The 20,542-nt window shown below is 29.5% G+C and overlaps 1 protein-coding gene across 8 annotated transcripts in view; it reads right to left on the reverse strand.

The window, feature by feature from the left end:
- LOC139523865 (copine-3-like) overlaps nucleotides 1-20,542 on the reverse strand; it is a 41,781-nt gene that overhangs the window by 15,578 nt on the left and 5,661 nt on the right. For all 8 annotated transcript variants that reach the window (XM_071318226.1, XM_071318222.1, XM_071318229.1 and 5 more), the window contains exons 3-8: nucleotides 20,204-20,383; nucleotides 18,374-18,451; nucleotides 17,887-17,961; nucleotides 16,988-17,071; nucleotides 15,447-15,536; nucleotides 14,706-14,801 (exon numbers count right to left, since the gene is read on the reverse strand). In XM_071318226.1, the coding sequence (XP_071174327.1) occupies nucleotides 14,706-14,801; nucleotides 15,447-15,536; nucleotides 16,988-17,071; nucleotides 17,887-17,961; nucleotides 18,374-18,451; nucleotides 20,204-20,383 (603 nt within the window). The remainder of the gene's footprint in view (nucleotides 1-14,705; nucleotides 14,802-15,446; nucleotides 15,537-16,987; nucleotides 17,072-17,886; nucleotides 17,962-18,373; nucleotides 18,452-20,203; nucleotides 20,384-20,542) is intronic.

The raw sequence follows: 20,542 nt of genomic DNA on the forward strand, positions 1-20,542 counted from the left end.
AAAATAAGTAAATAATTGAAGTTAGTTTGTAAAGTTACACTAAGGCACAAACATGGAGTTTCGACACGTACCTACATGTAAAGTATATGAAATTATCAATACTTTTACCTTTATGATTAGCTATGTTTTATCATTTTAACGTTTTTATCTGTACATTTTTCTAGGATTTAGTGCTTGTGCATAATAAAACGGACTTATCTTGCTCGAAATCCCACTCCCACCTCATCGTTGGTGAGTAGGGGACCAAGACTAACGGAATGAGTACTTATACTTGTAAATAATTGAACTAATTATAAATAAATAAGTATTATTTTACCTGTATTTTACCTGAGTTTACCTGTCAAAAAAATGCGCGCAATTGTAATCAAAAGCTGCGCGCAAACGTAATGATTTTTGCGCGCAAATGTAATGGTAATGCGCGCAAACGTAATGCACCGGTGAATACAAGGGGGAGGGGGGTTTCAGGGTTGGACCCCCCTTTTTTTGACGTTCAATGCTTTTCATGAATGGTGACATATGGTTGATTGAAAAGAGCATGTTTATTTTTCCTGCAAACATACTAGTTTTATAAATTCTTGAAATCTTGTCATATAAACTCTTAACAATAAGTTTGTGACAAATTATAAAAACATTTTAACATTTTAAAGGAAATTGATGTATAAAATGTGTTCACATGGATTATATTGGAATATGTTCTTTTCAAACATGTAGCACTGCCACAATACATTCAATTTAATATTTCCAATATATTTTGGCAAAACTGTACTTCTATAAAAAAAAAAAATTAGATACTAAACGAATGTCACGTTTCTCATGATTTCATTTAAAACTGTCCTTCCTCAGAAAGGTTACCAATTACAGTCTGCACTTTCAACTATTTAGACTTATGTTGACCTCTTCAGGTCTTCATTGTGTTTATTGTGTTGTTGGGTGGATGTCTCTATGTTTTAAAACATGCCACCTTTTGTTTAATATTCCATTATAAATCATAAACATTGATTTCTTTACGTTTCTATATACATATCTCCATGTGTTGTCAAATACAAACAATATGTACTTTTAATACGTAAATGGGTGCAAACAAACTTATCTCTGTAAAGCTCTCAATCTCAAGACACACTCAGTTAAACAGCATACAAATTATAAAAGTTTAATATTCAATTATTTCAATGACCAAAAAAAGAAAAGAAAGAAAGTGTTCAACCAAATGTTGATTTTATCAATTTGAATAAATGTACTTGTGAATTGGTCAAGTACATATTAATTTTAAATTTAAAACTTGTCCAAAATTTTTTAGGTTGTACAAACATTTATCATATAACTAAAATAAATATCCACTTTGATCCCAGATTTCCTTTGGAACAAAATGTTAAATATAGATTTGATATCTGAAAGTAGCAATTTCATTTGATAAATAAACTATGAGTAAATATGTATAGAAGCCATAATTACAAAATATCATCTCAATCCATCAGAGTGAGTTTACCCCCCTCCCCCCAATTTTTTTTTATAATTTTTGTAACTCTCAAAAAGTAAAACGTCTTTGGAGAAAGTTAAGCTATATCATTTATATCATGCTGCATGTATTTTATAAATATAATAAAAAGTATTGATAACTTAATTTCATGGTTTTAAAGCTACAGACTGTATTAAATTCTCACATCATATTTGGAAAACATACTCAAGCAACAAGAGAGAATACCACCACTACAATACTTGAAAAATATAACATTTAAAATATGTTTAATATGATAAATTGAACTTGATGAATTATACTACACATTCCATTTGCCAGGCATCCAGTTATCATTATGAATAGAGTAAGCAGCATGTAAATAAATAATCTTTCATCTGTTTTCTGGAATATAGATCAAGGTTATCAGTGTGCAAAGTAATTACTGACAACTGTTCTTCTATATACATTGTTAAGTATTAGAATCATCAACAACCTCCTTTGATGGTTGAGTCTTGTAAAACATACTGCATGGCACAGATCGAAATCTAACCTCATAATATCTCTGAGATGTTTAAGGCAATCATCTGTATCCATGCACTCACTATTTTATTCTAATATTTGCAAGGCTACATCTTACAAAATACAATAGGCAAAAAAATGGCAAGGAGAAATCTGGTTTCGCACATAGAACTCTATTTATACCAGTACAGCAAATATATGCATGAATGAAATTTATTAAAATGTATGAATATTACTGACTTTATGCATTTTTCAATTATCTTCATGAATTTGGCTTTCAGAGAATTTACTAAATAAATACATGGCTTAAATTGAGAAAGGAAAAGGGAAATGTGTCAAAGCGACAACAACCCGTCCATAGAGCAGACAACAGCCAAAGGCCACTAGTGGCATATATATAGTGCAAAAATATGTTAGTTGTATCTAGCTATAATTCTACAGTACAAAACCAGAGGTTTATTCTAGATAAAAAATCAGCTTACTTCCCCTGTCAAAGGTAGGGGGAAAAATTGACAAAACTATAAAATGTCTAACATTCCTCAAAATAAGTGATCACGATAATACATGTATTATAATACCATTAGAATAAATTCTCTCATCATTTGCTCAAAATTTGCATTTTTATGAAACATTTACAACTACATGACCATCATCAATAAATTGTTGTCAATATTTGGCATAGTAAGGTTACAATGACCTTGGGTTGTCTTTTCTCTGTTAAACAACTTAGGGTTTTTTATTCAACAGATATTGGTTTATTTTAATTTCAATTTGTTCACATATTTTTCTCCCTTTTTTTTTTTAATATTCTAGCTAGCTTAAGATGATTTTTTTTTATCTTGGCAACTTTTTTCAAACATTTTCTCCAAATTAGGTAAAAAAAAGTAGCTTTCTTACAATTTAAACTATTTCAAGCCCTTATAATGTACTCTTCTATATTTGACCACAAAAATTTTAAAGGTCAGATCTACCAAAAAGGTTAATATTTGCATGGTACAACAATATAAAATGGTTGTTTATTCAGGGTGTATCCCATATCATAGTATTATATATCTATTCAAGAAGCGTAGGTGGATTTAACATATATTATCAGATGTGTTGACTTCAGGTAAACATGAAAAATTTGACATATTAAACCAGTTGCTCTGGTTTTGATCACATACAGGGAAGCAATTTAAATGAGACAACTATTATGTAATAGAACTAGAAGTATTTCAGAAGCTATGCATCATAACTGCTGAATCTTATGGTGCAATAGATAGTATATTATATTGGTACTAGCTTTTTTCTTGATTTTGTGAGTAAAACTAACCATTAGTGTTCCACATAATACAAATTTAATTCAGGCTGGTATGAAAAAATTGTTGAGACCATGACTTAGGTGACCAGAATATGTTTGCAATATTTTCAACTAGAAATTAAACACTCTAGGCATGATTGTAGAAATTTATAGGTGAACTAGAACATAAACAAGATGTAGTGGGAATACAAACCTAAGACCTTGAACTACTCATATACACAAATAATACACCACAGTGAAGTAGTTTTTGTAGTAATCACATGCAGAGTCTGTATCATCATTATAACTTTAAGTTATAATTAGCTAAGTCAAGCTGTACTTGTTTCATCTGTTTATGTAGTATTCTCTACTAGAACTTGACATAAACTGTGAATTATTTTGGCATAACTGTATGTTATATCAAAGGGAATATCATTTAAAACTAAGACATAAAGGACAAGTCATTATAAAGTAAGTATCTTTTATCAATATTTTTGGCAAAATTATTTGAGAGAAATTGTTATTCTATATTCTGTGATATGTCATTTTCAAATTCAAATAACTTGTTTTGGGTTTAAAATAATAGGGAAGACATATTTTCTTAGGGTATACTATGCAATGCAATGTCCAGGCAGGTAAATTGAATAATTGTATTCTAGTATAGAAAATCACGCTATTTATAAAGCCATCACATCAGGCCTTGGGGAAGATTATAGACTTGCAACAAGCCATTTGAACAAATTGTTCCTTGTGAACCTTGTAATGTGTTTTTGAACTAGAAATCATTAAAAGCTTGGTACCTTGTGATATAATGTGTAGTTTTCAACTTCTTTCTTGATTAATCGACTCATTGGTCAAATTCTGAGTGTAATGATCCAATTGAGCGTACAGGTATGCAGCAGATATCAAACAACACAATCAAAGGATAACATTGACATATTTTTTTATGCATTTACCCTGAATTATTGATGTTAGTCTACATTCCATACTTCCTTTAAATCATATAGCATATTGTTGGGACTGTGTGCTTCGTCTTGCCCTCTTGACATCATGTGTAGTATTTTGTTTCTTATTAATCAAATTAATAATATCGTTATCTTTATTTAAACACTTAATATTCATATTCTGGGAAGAGACACAAAATGATACAAATACATTTTTATTGTCAAATGTATTAAATCTCACCCAGGTAACAAGGTAATAAACTTAACAAAAGATTGATATGTGATTTTATAGGAAAATAAGTTAATTTTCAGGTGTAGTGAGTTTGAAATCAATATGACTGATGTTGATGTAAAGTTGTCAATTTCGATTATTTCAAACCTAGTAAAACCACACCTGTTGTCTTGCTAGTGGTTATCAGACATCAAAATTCAATGAATATTTAGGGAAATTAAATACAGATACTGTTACATTCATATATTTCATATCAACTTGAGTGGAAGAAATATTTAGATACCTGACAAACACCTTAAGGTAAAGGTTTCAAATGCTATGCATGATATATTTTTTGAATTTGCTGGTTAGATATGTCCACGTGGGATTATTCAATAATTTAGATCTTTAAATGATGCTTAAAACTGCATTAAAGTGCATTAAATGTATGCTTATGGATAAATTTTTCATAAAAGTTAATGAATTATTATCAAAAGCTCCTTTAATGTGTAAACTTTTTCTTTACATTGAAATATTTTTTCCATATTTGCATTACATACAAATTCTAAATCATATATATCTTGACAACAACTATCTAGATCATCTGTATGTTAAAATCTGAATGGATGTCAAACATGTAGGGCAATAAATCTCTGCTTTCAAAATTGTTACAAAATTTGGTGAAAAAGGAGATTGCTGGGCTCCAGGTTTGGTAGGATTTTATTTTAATCATATAGTGAATCACTGGAACATGACTGCAGCATCTCCCCTCATAGGTAGTCAGTGGGCCCCCTTTATGAAAATTTCTTGATCCCCCACTGTCAATATCTGTGTGACCAAGTAAAATCCTATCAGATTATGTTCAGAACAGGCTTATAATGTATTCACATAAAATAGATAACATTGTAATAATATAATGATCTGGCCTTTGAAAGTCAATCATATATGAACTTGTCCACCCACATACCTACCAAACATAATGTCCAGATAAATGTCAAATTTGACCTTATTATTAACAGTGTCACATTACTATACTACAGGACAATATGTATAGTGACCAACTGATGTTTTTAAATCATGTTTTGCTGAACTATTATAATGGGGGATCTATGTCATATAACTAAAGCTCTCTGATTTAAAAAAAAAAAAAAAACTTATATGAAATTTTTGTTGAAATAATATGTGCATCCAAGATGTAACAGCCACTGAATAATGCTATGTCACTCCTGTTAATCTGAACCGTACTCCTACCAGTACATAGTACCTTAGTTACTATTCTCAAAACCTTAGATTCTATTTGTTATACAGGAATAATTGACTTTATATAACTCAACTCATGTTTTAATAGTCATGAACAAGGTTAAAAGAGTTTACTAAATTTATAATTAATATAAATTCCTTTCCATTTATAACTTCTATAATTGTTAGATAACATTGCTTAATGTTTACCTTTTGATCTTTTACAGACTAAAACCTAACATATAACAGAATGGGATCTGGTGAAGGAAGTGGAGAAGGCAAAGGCAAAGCAGAATTATGTCCAGGAATATTATGGGCAATATTGTGGTTCCTCATCTTGTGGTTCTTAGCATGGCCAGTTGCCTTCTTTATAGCTTGGCTCTATGTACTTTTAATTCCATTCAGTGCCTGTATAGAACCTCTCAAAGAAGTATGTGAAGCCATTTTAAAAGTAGTAAATCTTCCTTTGACTTGTGCCGAAAATATGATTGCAATGAAACCACTGTGTGGATAAAAACTAGATTATATACATCTTTTATACTATGTATCTATTTTTTTATGACAAAAAACTGTATATTTTTGTTTAAGTTGCAACAAATATGTTGATATTTTTTTATTTTTATTAAATTCAATATACTTTTTGACGTATTGTCTTATATGAAAATATATTCTTAAGTCATGTAGTAGAGGTGTTGAATATGCTTGTCCCAATATTCAGTGCAAACTATAAATGTACCATGCATGAAAAAAAATTTGACCTATCATGAACAAGGTAAAAAGATACAAAAAAATGAGAAAAAAAAATGAAGAGGTTCCATTACAACAAACCATGACAAAATTGATAGATAAAGACTTGGAGAAAATTTGATTTAAGTATGATTGATTTTAAATAGTTATTTGCTTAATTTCCAGTGGCAAACATTTCATGCTTATTCAGGACAATTAATGTCATATTTTTCAAGAATATTTTTCACATCTTCAGGATTTTTTTAAGTTGAACAATATAAAAATTGTGAGATGTGGTTTAGTGCTGATGAGACAAATATCCACCAAAGTTCAAATGAAGTGGATGTGAGCATTATAAGTCAACTGTCCAGCCTCGAACAACAAGAAAAACCCATACTTTTATGGTCAGCTGAAAAAGGCCCAGATTTGAAATCTATGAACTGATTCAATTGAGAAAACTTACTGCTTAATTTATAACAAAACAATTTATGAAAAACAAATATGACAGACATGAACCAATGACAACAATTGAATTACAGGCTCCTGACTTGGGACTGACACACAAAGATTGTAGAAGGGTTAAACATGATTGTGAATGCTCAACCCTCTCCCTAACTTGGGAGAGGGTGGAAGTAGCCAAGGAAAGAAATGAAGCAAGTTTGTTAGAAGAAAAAATCAAATGCTGAAAATATATAAAACAATGCCATACCATGAAAACCTCTAAAAGACGGAGACAAGCAAATTCTTAATCACATATACATGTAAACACAGAAACAGCACAACAACATGAATGCTTGATTTTGACAATAGTCTCGATTAAAAGTGAAACAAAAATCATTTAAAACTCAGGCCGTAAATCAAACAAAAAAAAAATCAAAACTGAGGGGCCTTCAAATGATAGGAACAAACAGGTTGTGTTATAAACGAAATTAAGTACCTTATTGCAATATTGCACTTTTTAAAATAAGGTTAAAGGAAAAAAAATCAAATAACGATAAAATCACATAACAAAACAAATAAAATAAATCACCCGTAGTATGACAAATACTTATGGGGAAATGCATGTACAAGAAACAGAGGAAATAATCTTGTGTAATACAACATTCCCAACTACCGGTATATCAATTTTTTTAAATACACATAATGTTAATTATGTCTTAAAATGTTAGAGGATGTTCATATGAAGCAACCCTTCAACTTTACTAATTCTATCATACAAGCAGACCTTAAGTGCCTGTACTTAAATATAAATTAGTAATGAATAAAATAAATACTTATGAAGCATCCTCTTGGTGATTTCCTGATGAACCCTATTTGTGCACTTTCTTATCCTTTCCATCAAAAGAAGAGAGATTCAAAATGATTTCTCTATTTCCTAAACAAGGACAGTCAAATTTCTTTTAACAACAAATCATCACAAGTTTTTTGCCATGCAGCAATGTTTGTTGGCTGACTTGAATAAAAATCTTTTACTAAATAAATACCCTTAGGATTATTCAATCTCTTAAGTTTGGTTGAAATTGGTAATGAAGTTTCTGAGGAGACAAAGATTACAACAATATTAACCACTAATGATGGCAATGGCTCACATGTTCCATTGGACCATGTGTACTAAAAAGACTAAAACTCAAACAAGAATGTCAATGGTCTAACTTAATTTTGGGCAACTTAAATCTTCACATAAAAATGATTGATCAATGAATAATAATTATCACTATTTAAGATTGTAGATAACACTACAGGGAGAAAGCTCTGTAAAAATCAGCTGAACATCTTAATCAAATTCTATTGTTAATGAAATATTAAGCTTCTCAATGATAAAAATAAGTGTTTGTCAAACTGCTAGACATCCAGTTCTCAGTTTTCTTCAGTAGAAAGTGAAATGAAAAAGCTAAGAACAGTATTACTTCTAAATACTATGATCTTGCATGCTCATATAAAAATTGTTTTTAAAACTCTTTGCTTTTGTTAAATATATAGCATGTCTATATATGTATTTAAGTCAACTAGTTTTATTGCAATGATTTTGTTCTTTTCATCTACACTAACAAAACTTGAAAAGGACTTCAGGTATACAGATAAGAATACTATGACCTTCAAGACCAGTAACCAAAACATCAGACACACAAACAATGTAACCAGTAGAAATAATTACCAGCGGTATTATATAATAAATCAAATACTAGTATAATTTACTTTTGTACAAACAGGTGGTAATATTTTACTGCTATCTCAAGAGGGGGATATATAAAGTTTGTCTTCATTATTGTAATCAGCTACATTAAAAATTTTCCTATCACACATAACTTGTTGATTGTATATGTACTTGGCAACAATACACTTCATGTAAATAAATAGATACAACTGCTCCTAAGCAAAGTAGAGACATCAGAGATATTCCAGTGATAAAATCTCAATCAGAAAGTACAATAAACTTTAATATAGACTAAATTTTGTAGCTGATATAGATGAAGAACTGTATATAACAAGACTGCTATCAACCATAATCTAGATCATCACATACACATGTTCAGATAAGGGGAAATAACTGTATAAAGCACTTAATCAAAAATAAGACTGAATAATGCTAAGAAATATTGCTTTGGATATGACTTCATGGTTTCTGTCCATAGCAATAAACTAGACTTTGAATTTAGACTAGATGTGTCATAACACCATGAATGGCCCCACTCACCCCAAAAAAGCTTGAGGCAATTTTTATGAGTGGAAGTGACTATGACTGTATAACGGTTATATTAACAAAATTTTCCAAGTTTAACGCCCATAAAACAGTGGAGCAGAATTAGACATAATTCTATCTGTAACTCATCAAAATAGACTTATATATAAATATACTAAAAATCATCTCAATATGTGAAGTCGTTTAGAAAAAAGTCTGTATAACTGTCATTTTCACAAAATGATCAAAGTCCAAATCTTATAATTTGGGGAAAATCATGACCTAAACTAACACTTGATCTGTAACTGCTCATAGTAGACCCACATACTGCAGATTCATTTATTTTCGTGGGTACACACTTTTGTGGATTGATGTTGAATTAATTGTATAATCATGGATATTGGATTTTGTGGTTTGCAAAAGTCTGGATACAAATGTTAGATTATTGGCACTTCGAAGATCTACATTTAAATTTTAACTCTTGAAATCAATAAAAATTGGTATCCCATGAATATTAATGAATCCACAGTACTTGAAATTGGATAAATTTGTAAAGGCATTAATTTTAGAAAAAAGTCTGTATAACTGTTGTTTTCATAAAATACTCAAAATCCAACTATAACTAGGAATGCCCATATCTTGGTATGACAAATCCCCAAAAAACACTTAGATTAAAAATTCATTTTGCAGACTAAGGTGCATAACGCATGTTCATAGAAGAATATGTATAACCCGGGTTGAATTCTGTCACATCAATTTTAAGGAGTTGCTGATAAATAGCTGATATTATATAAATTCTTTATTGAAAAGCACTTTACGCCCATATGGACCAATGGCTTAAAACATTATACATAATATACAGTTTACATAAAACAATGAAAATAAACAATGGACACACTTTGAACTATAATTTGTCTTTTTTTTAAAATCAATATATATATATATATATATATATAAGAGATTCAAATTATATCAAGGACTCCCTGCCCTCAGTCTTAGTGACTTTTTTAAAAAGGAGCCTAATTTGCAAGTGTCCTGTTTTGTTTCAGGATTGAGAATATGTTTTAATTTATCTATATCATTTAAGTTATTATATTTATTTTCATTTAAAAATTCTTTTCTTAATTGTTCATTTATTTTACATTTAAAAAAGAAATGAAACTCATCATCTAGTACATCACAATGTGTACATAGTCTTAAATCTCTGGGAATTTTCCTGTATCTTCCAGTTTCTATTAATAAGCAGTGGTCACTTATTCGAAATTTAGAAATTAGTTGTCTATATTCAAAGTTTTGAGAAAGTAGGTATGGTTCAAAGTTATAGCTTTTCTTTATTTTTTTAAAAAGTTGGAGTTTGCTATTCTCTTGTAAATTTAAAATTTTATCATTATATAAATTTTCATAGGAGTTTTCTAGATTTTGTTTGTATATTAGCCTATTATTTTTATCCTTATTTTGGTTAACAATTTCTAAATCATTTTGACTTCTGACATGATTTACATAGGAGTACCAAGAATAAATACCTGCATTATGTAAAGTTTTTGCCAAATTTAGTGTCTCTTTTAGTAAGGGACTAGTTTCTTCCCTTAATAGTCTATCATGAAAAAGAAGAGTTTGTCTTTTTATAAAGCAATCAATAGGGTAGCTGCCTAATTCAGATCGAGCAGCTATATTGCAAGAGCATTTTTTTACTCCTAAAGTTAACTTATTAAATTTATTTAGTACTTTATCAGGTGGACTTTTGTCAATGAAATTTAGAGTATCTACTTTTTTGTTATTTTTATCTCCTTTAATTGAAGCTTTATAAAAGGATGAGTATGCATCCATATACCATATTTCACTGTTATAAGTTAATATTGGTCTGACGAGAGAGTTAAATAAATGGTTTGACAAATTAACAGGAGTCTGATGAATCGAATTACAATATGTTTTTATAGAATACATTACTTTCATAGATTTTTTGGCTAATTCTTGTGCTGAATGAATAAGATTTCCATTCTGACTAATGATATTACCAAGAAATTTAAACTTTTCCATTTGCTCTAATTTATCACCATTATAATTAAAAGAATGGTTAAGATTTTTCCTATTGTTACTTGTGCTTAAAATCATAGTTTTAGTTTTTTTACAATTTACAGTTAACTGCCATTTATCACAGTATTGAGACAAATGGTTTAAACTTGACTGAAGACCCTCTTTAGTTTCAGACATTATCAAAATATCATCAGCAAATAGGAGGCTTCCAATATTTGTCTGTTCTATTTTCAAGGGATCACAGTCATCCTGTTTAAAAATTTGAGGTAGATCATTTATGAAAATATTGAATAGGGTGGGACTTAAAGAATCCCCTTGTCTTACCCCTCTAGTTACTTCAAACCAGTTAGTGAGTTTATTATTAATCTTTATTGAAGATTTAGTGGTTGAATACATATTTTTTATTACTTGATACATTTTACTGCCGATACCCTGGGACAAAATTTTATATAATAAAGCTGTTCTCCAAATGGAGTCAAATGCTTTACGTAAGTCAACAAAACAAATATATAATGGTTTCTTTTTTAAATTTAAATATTTATTAATCAAAGTTTTAAATACAAATAGACTATCTGTAGTTCTTAATTTAGGAAGAAATCCAAATTGTTCCTGGCTAAATTTGTTTTCCATATATTTAATTATTCTGTTATTTAAAATTGAGCTAAATATTTTGGCAATACCATTTATAAGAGATATTCCTCTGTAGTTATTTGGGTCTTTGGAATCTCCCGACTTAAATATTGGCACTAATAGAGAATATTGCCATGTTTCAGGGGAACATCCTGAATCAAGAACAAGGTTATATAATTTTGTGTAGCATTTAATAGTTACTGGACTACAATATTTAATCACCTCATTTACAATGTAGTCTGGTCCAGGGGATTTTTTCATTTTAAGGGATTTTATAACTTTATTTACTTCTGATATAGTTATTGGGCTATCAGTTATTTCATTAAATCTATTTTCACTCTCTTTGTTTTTCAAAAAAAGGTTTATCTCATCTTCTGCTTTGTCGCAAGGTTTGTTCCAAAGACCTTGCTTTTGAAAATGGTTTGTTAGGTTATCTGATTTCATATTAATTTCTGTGGTATTCATATTATTTCTTAGAGATTTAAGTAGTTTCCAAAATTGTTGAGGGTCTTTAGTTTGAAGATTTGATAGTTTTTCAATCATTTGTTGTTGATATTGGATTTTTTTCTTTTTACTTGCTTTTTTTAAATATTTTGCAGTTTCAAAAAATTGCTGTTTTAAATTTCTATCAAATGGTTTATGTTTTAGTTTTTTACCTAAATTATTGATTTTACTTTTTAAATCTTTTAATTCATTGTCTGACCAAGGGTTCTTTTTTATTTTACTTTTCTTTTGCTTTATTGGAACTTTTATTATACATGTTTTAGAGGCTACATTATCTAGAATTTCTGTTAATGATTTTGAAGCTTCATTTATGCCTTTTTCATTTCTTACAAAGTGGGTGATTTCAAAATTTAAAATCTTATTTTTCACTTCATCAGAGTTTAATGCTTCATACATCTTACCATGTGACACATCAGTCCATCTGTATGTTGTGAATTTTTTCATATTATTATTATTAAAGTCCTTTTTATTTATATATTGTTTTATATCACATTTTAGTTTAAATGAGATCTGTACATGGTCAGATAAAAAATTCAGATCAGAGGTACAAAAATATTCTACTGAGGGCAGGAGATCCTTGCTCAATATTGCATAGTCAACTGTGCTACAGCCATTTTTAGAAAAATATGTGTGATAACCCAACGAATCTCCTAAATATCTACCATTTAAGATCCTAAGTCTTGAGGATAAACACATGTTCAGTAAATTATTACCTTGTTGGTTTAAAATATCTAAATTATTTCTTTTAATAGGAGAATCTAGATCATAGTCTTGGGGTAACATATCCTGTAAAAATTGGCTACTATTATTTTCATTTTCAATGTAGTCAGCTTGTTCCCCAGTTCTGGCATTAAAGTCCCCAATTAGGGCTATATCCCCATATTTTGAATAATTTGCTATCTCAGCCTCTAAATTAAGTAAATCATCTGCAGTGTGTGTTGAATTTAATGGGGGGATGTACACCGCACAGAGATATATATGTGTTCCTGTCCCAAAAAATGTTTTATTCAGTTTAAGCCACATTCTATTTGGTGACTGAGAGCCATCCTTTAGATATTCTATTCCTGGATATATTTGTTTTTTTATATAAACTATAATGCCCCCGCTATGTCTCTTAGACCTTTTATTTTTTTTCCTAGATTTTGAGATTGATACAAATCCATTTATTTGTGTATCTGCACTTTCTCCTTTCCATGTTTCAAGAATTACATTTATATCAGATTTAATATTTTCAATAAAACTAGGATCCATGTATTTATCCCCAAGACCATGAATATTCCAAGACGCTACTGATAAATGCTTTTGTTGAAAAGTCATAATTACAAAAAAAGTGAAACAAGTTTTAAATATTATAAGCAGAAATGGAAAAAGACCATATTTTATAATAAATAACCCCAAATATCAATCAGATCAAAATAGCACACACAAGACCTCATGTCCTGTTGAAGATTCTTTGCAAGTCTGATTAAATTCTGTCTAGTCATCTGCATGTTATCAAAATGTGACACAGATGACAATGTCACAAGTTGATGTTGAACTGAGAAGTTATGGTCAACAATTAAAAGTCATACAAGTCATGACCCTAATCTATGAGATTTTATCCCAGTACACTGCATGGTTACAATTGAAGAAAGTAAACTATAGAAATAAGTCTGTGACCTTAATTTCAATGGGTCACATCGGAGATTTCAAGGAATTAACTGTAAAGGTTTTGCCACTTTAATGTTATTTTGAATTAGGGAAGTATACTAAATCACACACCACTAGCAGAATTAGGGATACAAATGTACAATGTTAATTATATTCTTCACTCTATGAATATTGACACCCTCCTAAGCCAAAAAAAAAATGACTTCTAATCTAAAAATATGTTTGTACTGTGTAATGACACCACTATGGACATAATGAGGAGAGGTGGTATAATTGCCAATCAGAAAACTTTTCACCAAGGCCCAATGAAGTGGTAGCAAGCAATAATATTTAAGGAATGACTGTAATGTTTTTTCTGTCTATGAAAAAATAACATAAAAAATTTGGTGCACACTGAATAACCCACGTAGCGGGTTATTTAACAGTGTGCACCACATTTTTTATGTTATTTCGAATAGACCGAAAAATTATTAGTCATTTCTTATAATTTAATTCTAAATTCCATTTTAAACCGTAGAAAACCATGAAAAAACGTTGATGACGTCACAGTCACATGCCTAAATTATGTCTATGGGCTTATAACAAAATAACGTCAGCCAATCAGAAGACCCGTTCCATCCAAAATTAAATCATATAATCTTAACGTGGGCTATGTTTATGTTCATATTAAGTCAAGACACCAGCCTTCAAAGCAATATTACTCTGTATTTTGATTTTGAGATAGCTGAAGCAGTGATTCCCAGAAGTGTCCAACGAGTAGATTTTCTTAAAATTGATGACTACTAAAGATGATGGGTGCCAAGTGTGCAAAGGTGAGTTTAAATTCAACTTACTGGTTGCTTGATAGCTTCTGACATTGCTGTAATGGTGGTGATAAAAGTTCCTATCAGATCATGTGACCCATCATTGTCATAATCAAACACATCAAACTAAAAAATAAACTCATTGATAGATATGCATATGATAAAATCTAAATTTCTATAGCATCATCCTACAAACAAGTAACTTTTTATAAAAAGAAGACATTTTTTCAGCATTTAAGATGCATTACCATAATGAAGGTTAACTTATCTAATAAAGACTTCTTTACTGAAATAATGTTTATTTTCTTCATTTAATCAAGAGTTTTACCATTATTAAGATGCACAGTTGCTTTAACCAATGCTAATAATATGGAATATAGGGTTTTAATTTGAACATTGATACCAAAAATGTTTTGCAAATTCCTGACAGATCTATGAAATGCATGCCCTGCACATGTTTTTCTTTAAAAAAATTTAAATGTTGAATTTTGTAGAGGCTGTCACAGAAATATATATATAGATGTATGAGAAGTTATGGATTTATTAACTACATATAATAATTGTCAGATCCTTCCTTTTCTTTTGAAGGACCATCTAGACAAATGTCATTCTTTAGAGTTTCCATGGCAAGAACTGCTCAGTAAATACAGACAATGTTTATAGTCATTCAAATATCAGACAAGACTCATAATTTGAAATTCCACTTCTAAAACCTGTTTAATGTAAATAGTTATGCCAAGGTGTTTATTCAACATATATATGAATACATACTTTGATGTCTTTGTTTTTATCCCCTCCACACATAACATTTTCAGCTAGATTAAATGGACGCCATGTTGGATTAAGTGTGTTCTTTATTACCTGTAAATAATAGTAATTATACATTATACATTGTAGTTCAATTATACAAAATTTTATTTTAGCTAACAGATATACTTTTCCATCCCTTTTTTTAGGCATAATTCATAATCCCAATTCTGTTAAAATAACAGTAGATTTTTCAATCATTTACCAAACAACAAATTCTATAACACAGCCATTCTTTTTTTGCTTTTTTTTGCTAAATTTCTATCTGCACTCAATTTCATTTAAAACAAGGCTTACACACAATCTAAGTTTTGTTTCCTATTCTGAACTGCTTATAAATAGGCCATTGAACCGTAATAAAAGTAATCTCTGCAAAAGTCTTATGGGTGACAACATGATTTGATTGACCATTATAAAATCTATGTGTCAGAGATGACCAAAATATATTTTATTTAAAAGTATAAATATTCTTATTTAGGACATTCCCTGAAAGAAACTCATCATATGAAATTAGCAACATCACTAAGATAGCAGGAACTGGAGCACCCATTAGCTTGTATAGCTCAATGTTTGGTTCTCAGAATACTTATTGCTGCGAACTGTTTTAGCAATTTCTTCAGGTAGCATGACAGTCTTATTCTGACAAGTTGAGAGTATTTTGAAACTGTAAGGGGATATCTTCAAAGTTTGAAGGTTCATGGCCAAATAATCAAGTAAATTAGACAAGCCAATGCTAACACCACTGTGGATCAAATATCATTGACTTATCATATCAAGTGGTTTCCCTTAAACAGACCAATCACAAACTTATTTAAATACAGAAGTTTATGCCTGCAGATATTATTGCAAATCCTTGACCACTGGCAAACATGTGAAATTTACTTATTGTGATTGCAAAACTTTTATTAAACTAGAAGGAAAAAGACTCCTGAAACTTCTTAAATGGAGCATGAACTTTTACATTTACTAATTAATAAAAGTTTAAGAGAGCAAATACTCAGGTCAACTGGCACAAACTTAAACGGAGCAAATTTACAATCCTATACTCTCTGTTATACAAACTTAATGGGAGTATAATCACTTTCATATATAGCCCTTTCCATTAACTCATTTCCATTAGAAATAATTTTTCACTAAAATCATAATTTCAAGTTGGTTATCTCCCTTTTCCTGAAAAAGAACTGCATCTTGCTAATGATTGATTGATTGTTGGTTGCTTTACGCCGCATTAGCACAAAAAGGCTATATCGTGGTGAGTCTTGCTAATGAAGCTCAATGCAGTCAATGTTTAGCAGTTTTTAATACCTGTCAATTTGAATATAAAGTTTCTACAAAGTCCTTTACTCTCTTACATTATAAAGTAAATAGGAGCATACAATCTATTATATACAGCAGACTGTAGCAAATCAGATATCCAAAATGTCAGCAAAAAATGAACACAAATATATTCATTTTTCAAAAAAAAAAATGTAAATTTTAATTCATTTTTTTTTATAGGAACAAACCTCAGTTCTGTGTACAACAACCCATGTGCCATCTGGCATTCCCTTTGATATCTCTATATAGGGGTCTGATTTACCCATGAAATCCTGCAAAATTATCAGAAAACTTTAATTAAACAATTAATGCTATATCAAGCAATGTAAAACATTTTAATAGGTAGCTGATGTACAGTAGTTGTCGTTTGTTTATGTAATATATACGTGTTTCTCGTTTCTCGTTTTGTTTATATAGATTAGACCGTTGGTTTTCCCGTTTGAATGGTTTTACACTAGTAATTTTGGGGCCCTTTATAGCTTGTTGTTCGGTGTGAGCCAAGGCTCCGTGTTGAAGGCCGTACTTTCTCCTATAATGGTTTACTTTTTAAATTGTTATTTGTATGGAGAGTTGTCTCATTGGCACTCACACCACATCTTCCTATATCTAGCTATAGGAAAATACAATTAAGATATTAATCAAATATTCTATAATAATCTTTCAATACAGTACATATTATAGATAATGTTAATATTAAACTCCATTCCAAATTTATGTGTACCTATAACATATTTGAAAGCATTGCAATTTAAGTAAATAGCTGTTTGCTGCATTGCTTCTGTCTCATATTTCATAAAGTAATAAATATAATACCAGTTATCTTTTTCAATCAACAAAAAATTATTACATTGTGGTATATGCCTTACTGGTTTTGTAACAACATAAAATGTAAATTTCAATATAGACTAATTTGAACTTTACTTCAAAGTGCTTCTAAAACGGTAGATAAATTTTCAGGAACATCATATACTATGATCTTTTTTTTTGTATACATGTTTTGTCCTTCTGTCTTTTTTTATGCATTTACAGTCTTTACAGTATAAACAAACACACGTTTATGATATCATTGTCAACTGACAACCAATACCTTGTTATCTAACTTTTTGGCACTGAATGACATATATGCCATTAGTCCTCCTTCTTTAACCTCTTCTGACCTGACCTACAAAAAAATATTTATTACTACTATGACAAGACGAACAAGTTTCATGAAAATACGTTATTTTCTTGTGTTGCTAATAACTCCCAGCAAAGCATTAGAAAAATTATATAATGGTAGATACCTTAATTTATCGTATTTTTGAAAAGGCAAGTTAACAAATAACAGTGTGCATATATTGTTTGTATCCCCCAGATTAACCTTAGCACTTTTTATTTTAATTTTATTCCAATTCCAAATTATTGTATTTGGTTACTGTAGAAATCCTCATGGTTAAATGTAGACCATCGAGAGCACTCCGAAATGAGCTGTTCACTCAAGATAGAAACAGGTCAACATGAGACTCATTATGTGTTAATTTAATTTTATATACCAGATTCCACGTTTTTGTATACCGATAGTATGAAAAACTTACTGTAATTGTAGAATTAGCCATATTGTCTTTACCATTCTTCTTCTTTAATGGTGAATAAAAAGGGTTCTTTGATATAACCTGAAAAAAAATAAAACAATTTGAATAATATATTCATGAACCAGATGACAGCAAGTACTGGCTTAGTTAAACCAAATAACTCACTTCAACACATTTAAAATACAAAAGAACAAGAAGCAAAGCATAATTCTGACTGGGTTATTAACTTGCTTAGTTCATTTAAACTTTTTCATTTTGGTTGAAGAGTTAAATCATAATCACTTTTTTTCTTGATTTTTGTCCTTTATATATGTCATGTACAAGTTGCAATTTTGTACAGGTTATAACATGTACAAAAATATTGTTCTTTTTCTTTTTTTAAATCATATTAGAATGAAAGAACTCAACAAGTACAACTTGGTAATGCTCAGTCTGAAAAGTATGGTGTCCCCCAAAGGCTCCATATTAGGCCCCTTTCTGTTTATATTATACATAAACGACCTTCCTATTTATATGAAAAATTGTTGCACTGATTTATATGCCGATGATTCAACTTTACATCTTTCTGGTAATTGTTATCAAACTCTACAGTCAAAGGTACAAGAAGATTTACATGGTGTTGAGGAATGGTGCAATGATAACAATATGTTCATCAATAAAAATAAAACAAAATATTTGATTATTGGAACAAAGCAAAGAGCAATGCCACATTACAAAAACAATGTTATTGTACCTGAGTCATTAACCATACACTCAATTGTCCATTTGACTTCTAATATTTGCAGAAAAAAATTCTTAAAAAATCAGTAAGTATAGGTGGTGTAATGGCCTTTCAACCAAAACAAAAACAGCATACATGTGCTTTTAATGTTTGTTTATTTGTATCATGTGACTTTGTATATTTAAATATTAAGATGACAAACTTAGATTTCATGTCATGTTATTGTAATAATTGTTCTATATATATATGATAGGGAACTGCAATTTCCATTTTTTGTTTAAAAAAATATTAGATATAGTATAAACAATATAGTAAAATAGTAATATAGTAATTTATAGGCAAAGGATATGAAAGTGAATATTGTTTTATATGTTTACCTTCATATGTTATGTTAGTGGACATGAGTTATGACAGAATTTACCAACTATAAAAACATTTTTTTTTTATTTTCCTAAATTGTTTGCTTCCAAGATGTGCATTTTGCACATTAATAAATAATTGAATGTATATTAACTTTAGTCTGTTTTTTAATAAATTTTCAGAGCCTCTTTGTATTGTGATACAACTCCCCATGCTAAAAGCAAGAAAAGCTTGTGTATAGTAAGTTAACTTGTATAATGATATAAAATCAATAATCAAAACTATAAAGTGATTATCATTTTTATTGGTGTCCTTTAATATTCAAATCGGTATAGTCACATGGTACAAATAAACAAACATTAAAAGCACATGTATGTTGTTTTTGTTTTGGTTGGAAGGCTTTTATGCCAGCTATACTTACTCCATCAGGTAATCAACACTTCAAAAAATAAAATTAAAATAGAGACCTAATGGGAAACTTTTTTAATTATTGACCAAAAATTATGAAATTAATAGTCAGAGTTCGTATGTATCATATATTAACATACATCAAGAAAAAAACATTAATTTATAAAATGAATTTTTAAGAATTTTTTTCTGCAAATATATAGAAGTCAAATGGACAATAGCATTGCTAAACAATCTCCAATGTACATTTCATTGTAAGCACTGTTAAAAAAGCTCTAATGTACATTAGCTAAATCACAGTTTGCACAAGAATTATTAAAATCAAATGCCTATCAAAAACATACCTGAGCTAAATTGCACTCTAACATTCCCAAAAAATCATCATCAGTTAGTTTTGGAGTTGCATTGTCCAAATCATACACTTCAAACTTGATTTTCTGTACTTCTTCAAAGAAATACTCCACCACAAATCCATTGGCAAACTTGGGATCATGGCAATTCTGAATATTTTCTGTCCTACCTATCTGAAATATAATCAAATGTACTATAATGCATAAGAACACAAATGAATTATTTGGTAATTTTTTTCTATTTTGTATTTGCAAATTCAGTTTATAGGTAAGATTTTTTAAACAAACAGACAAGTATTTGTGTAGAATTACTTGCAATTCTTTATTATGAAA

The sequence above is a fragment of the Mytilus edulis genome, chromosome 5, assembly GCF_963676685.1.
Source record: "Mytilus edulis chromosome 5, xbMytEdul2.2, whole genome shotgun sequence".
Classification (NCBI taxonomy): Eukaryota; Metazoa; Mollusca; class Bivalvia; order Mytilida; family Mytilidae; genus Mytilus; species Mytilus edulis.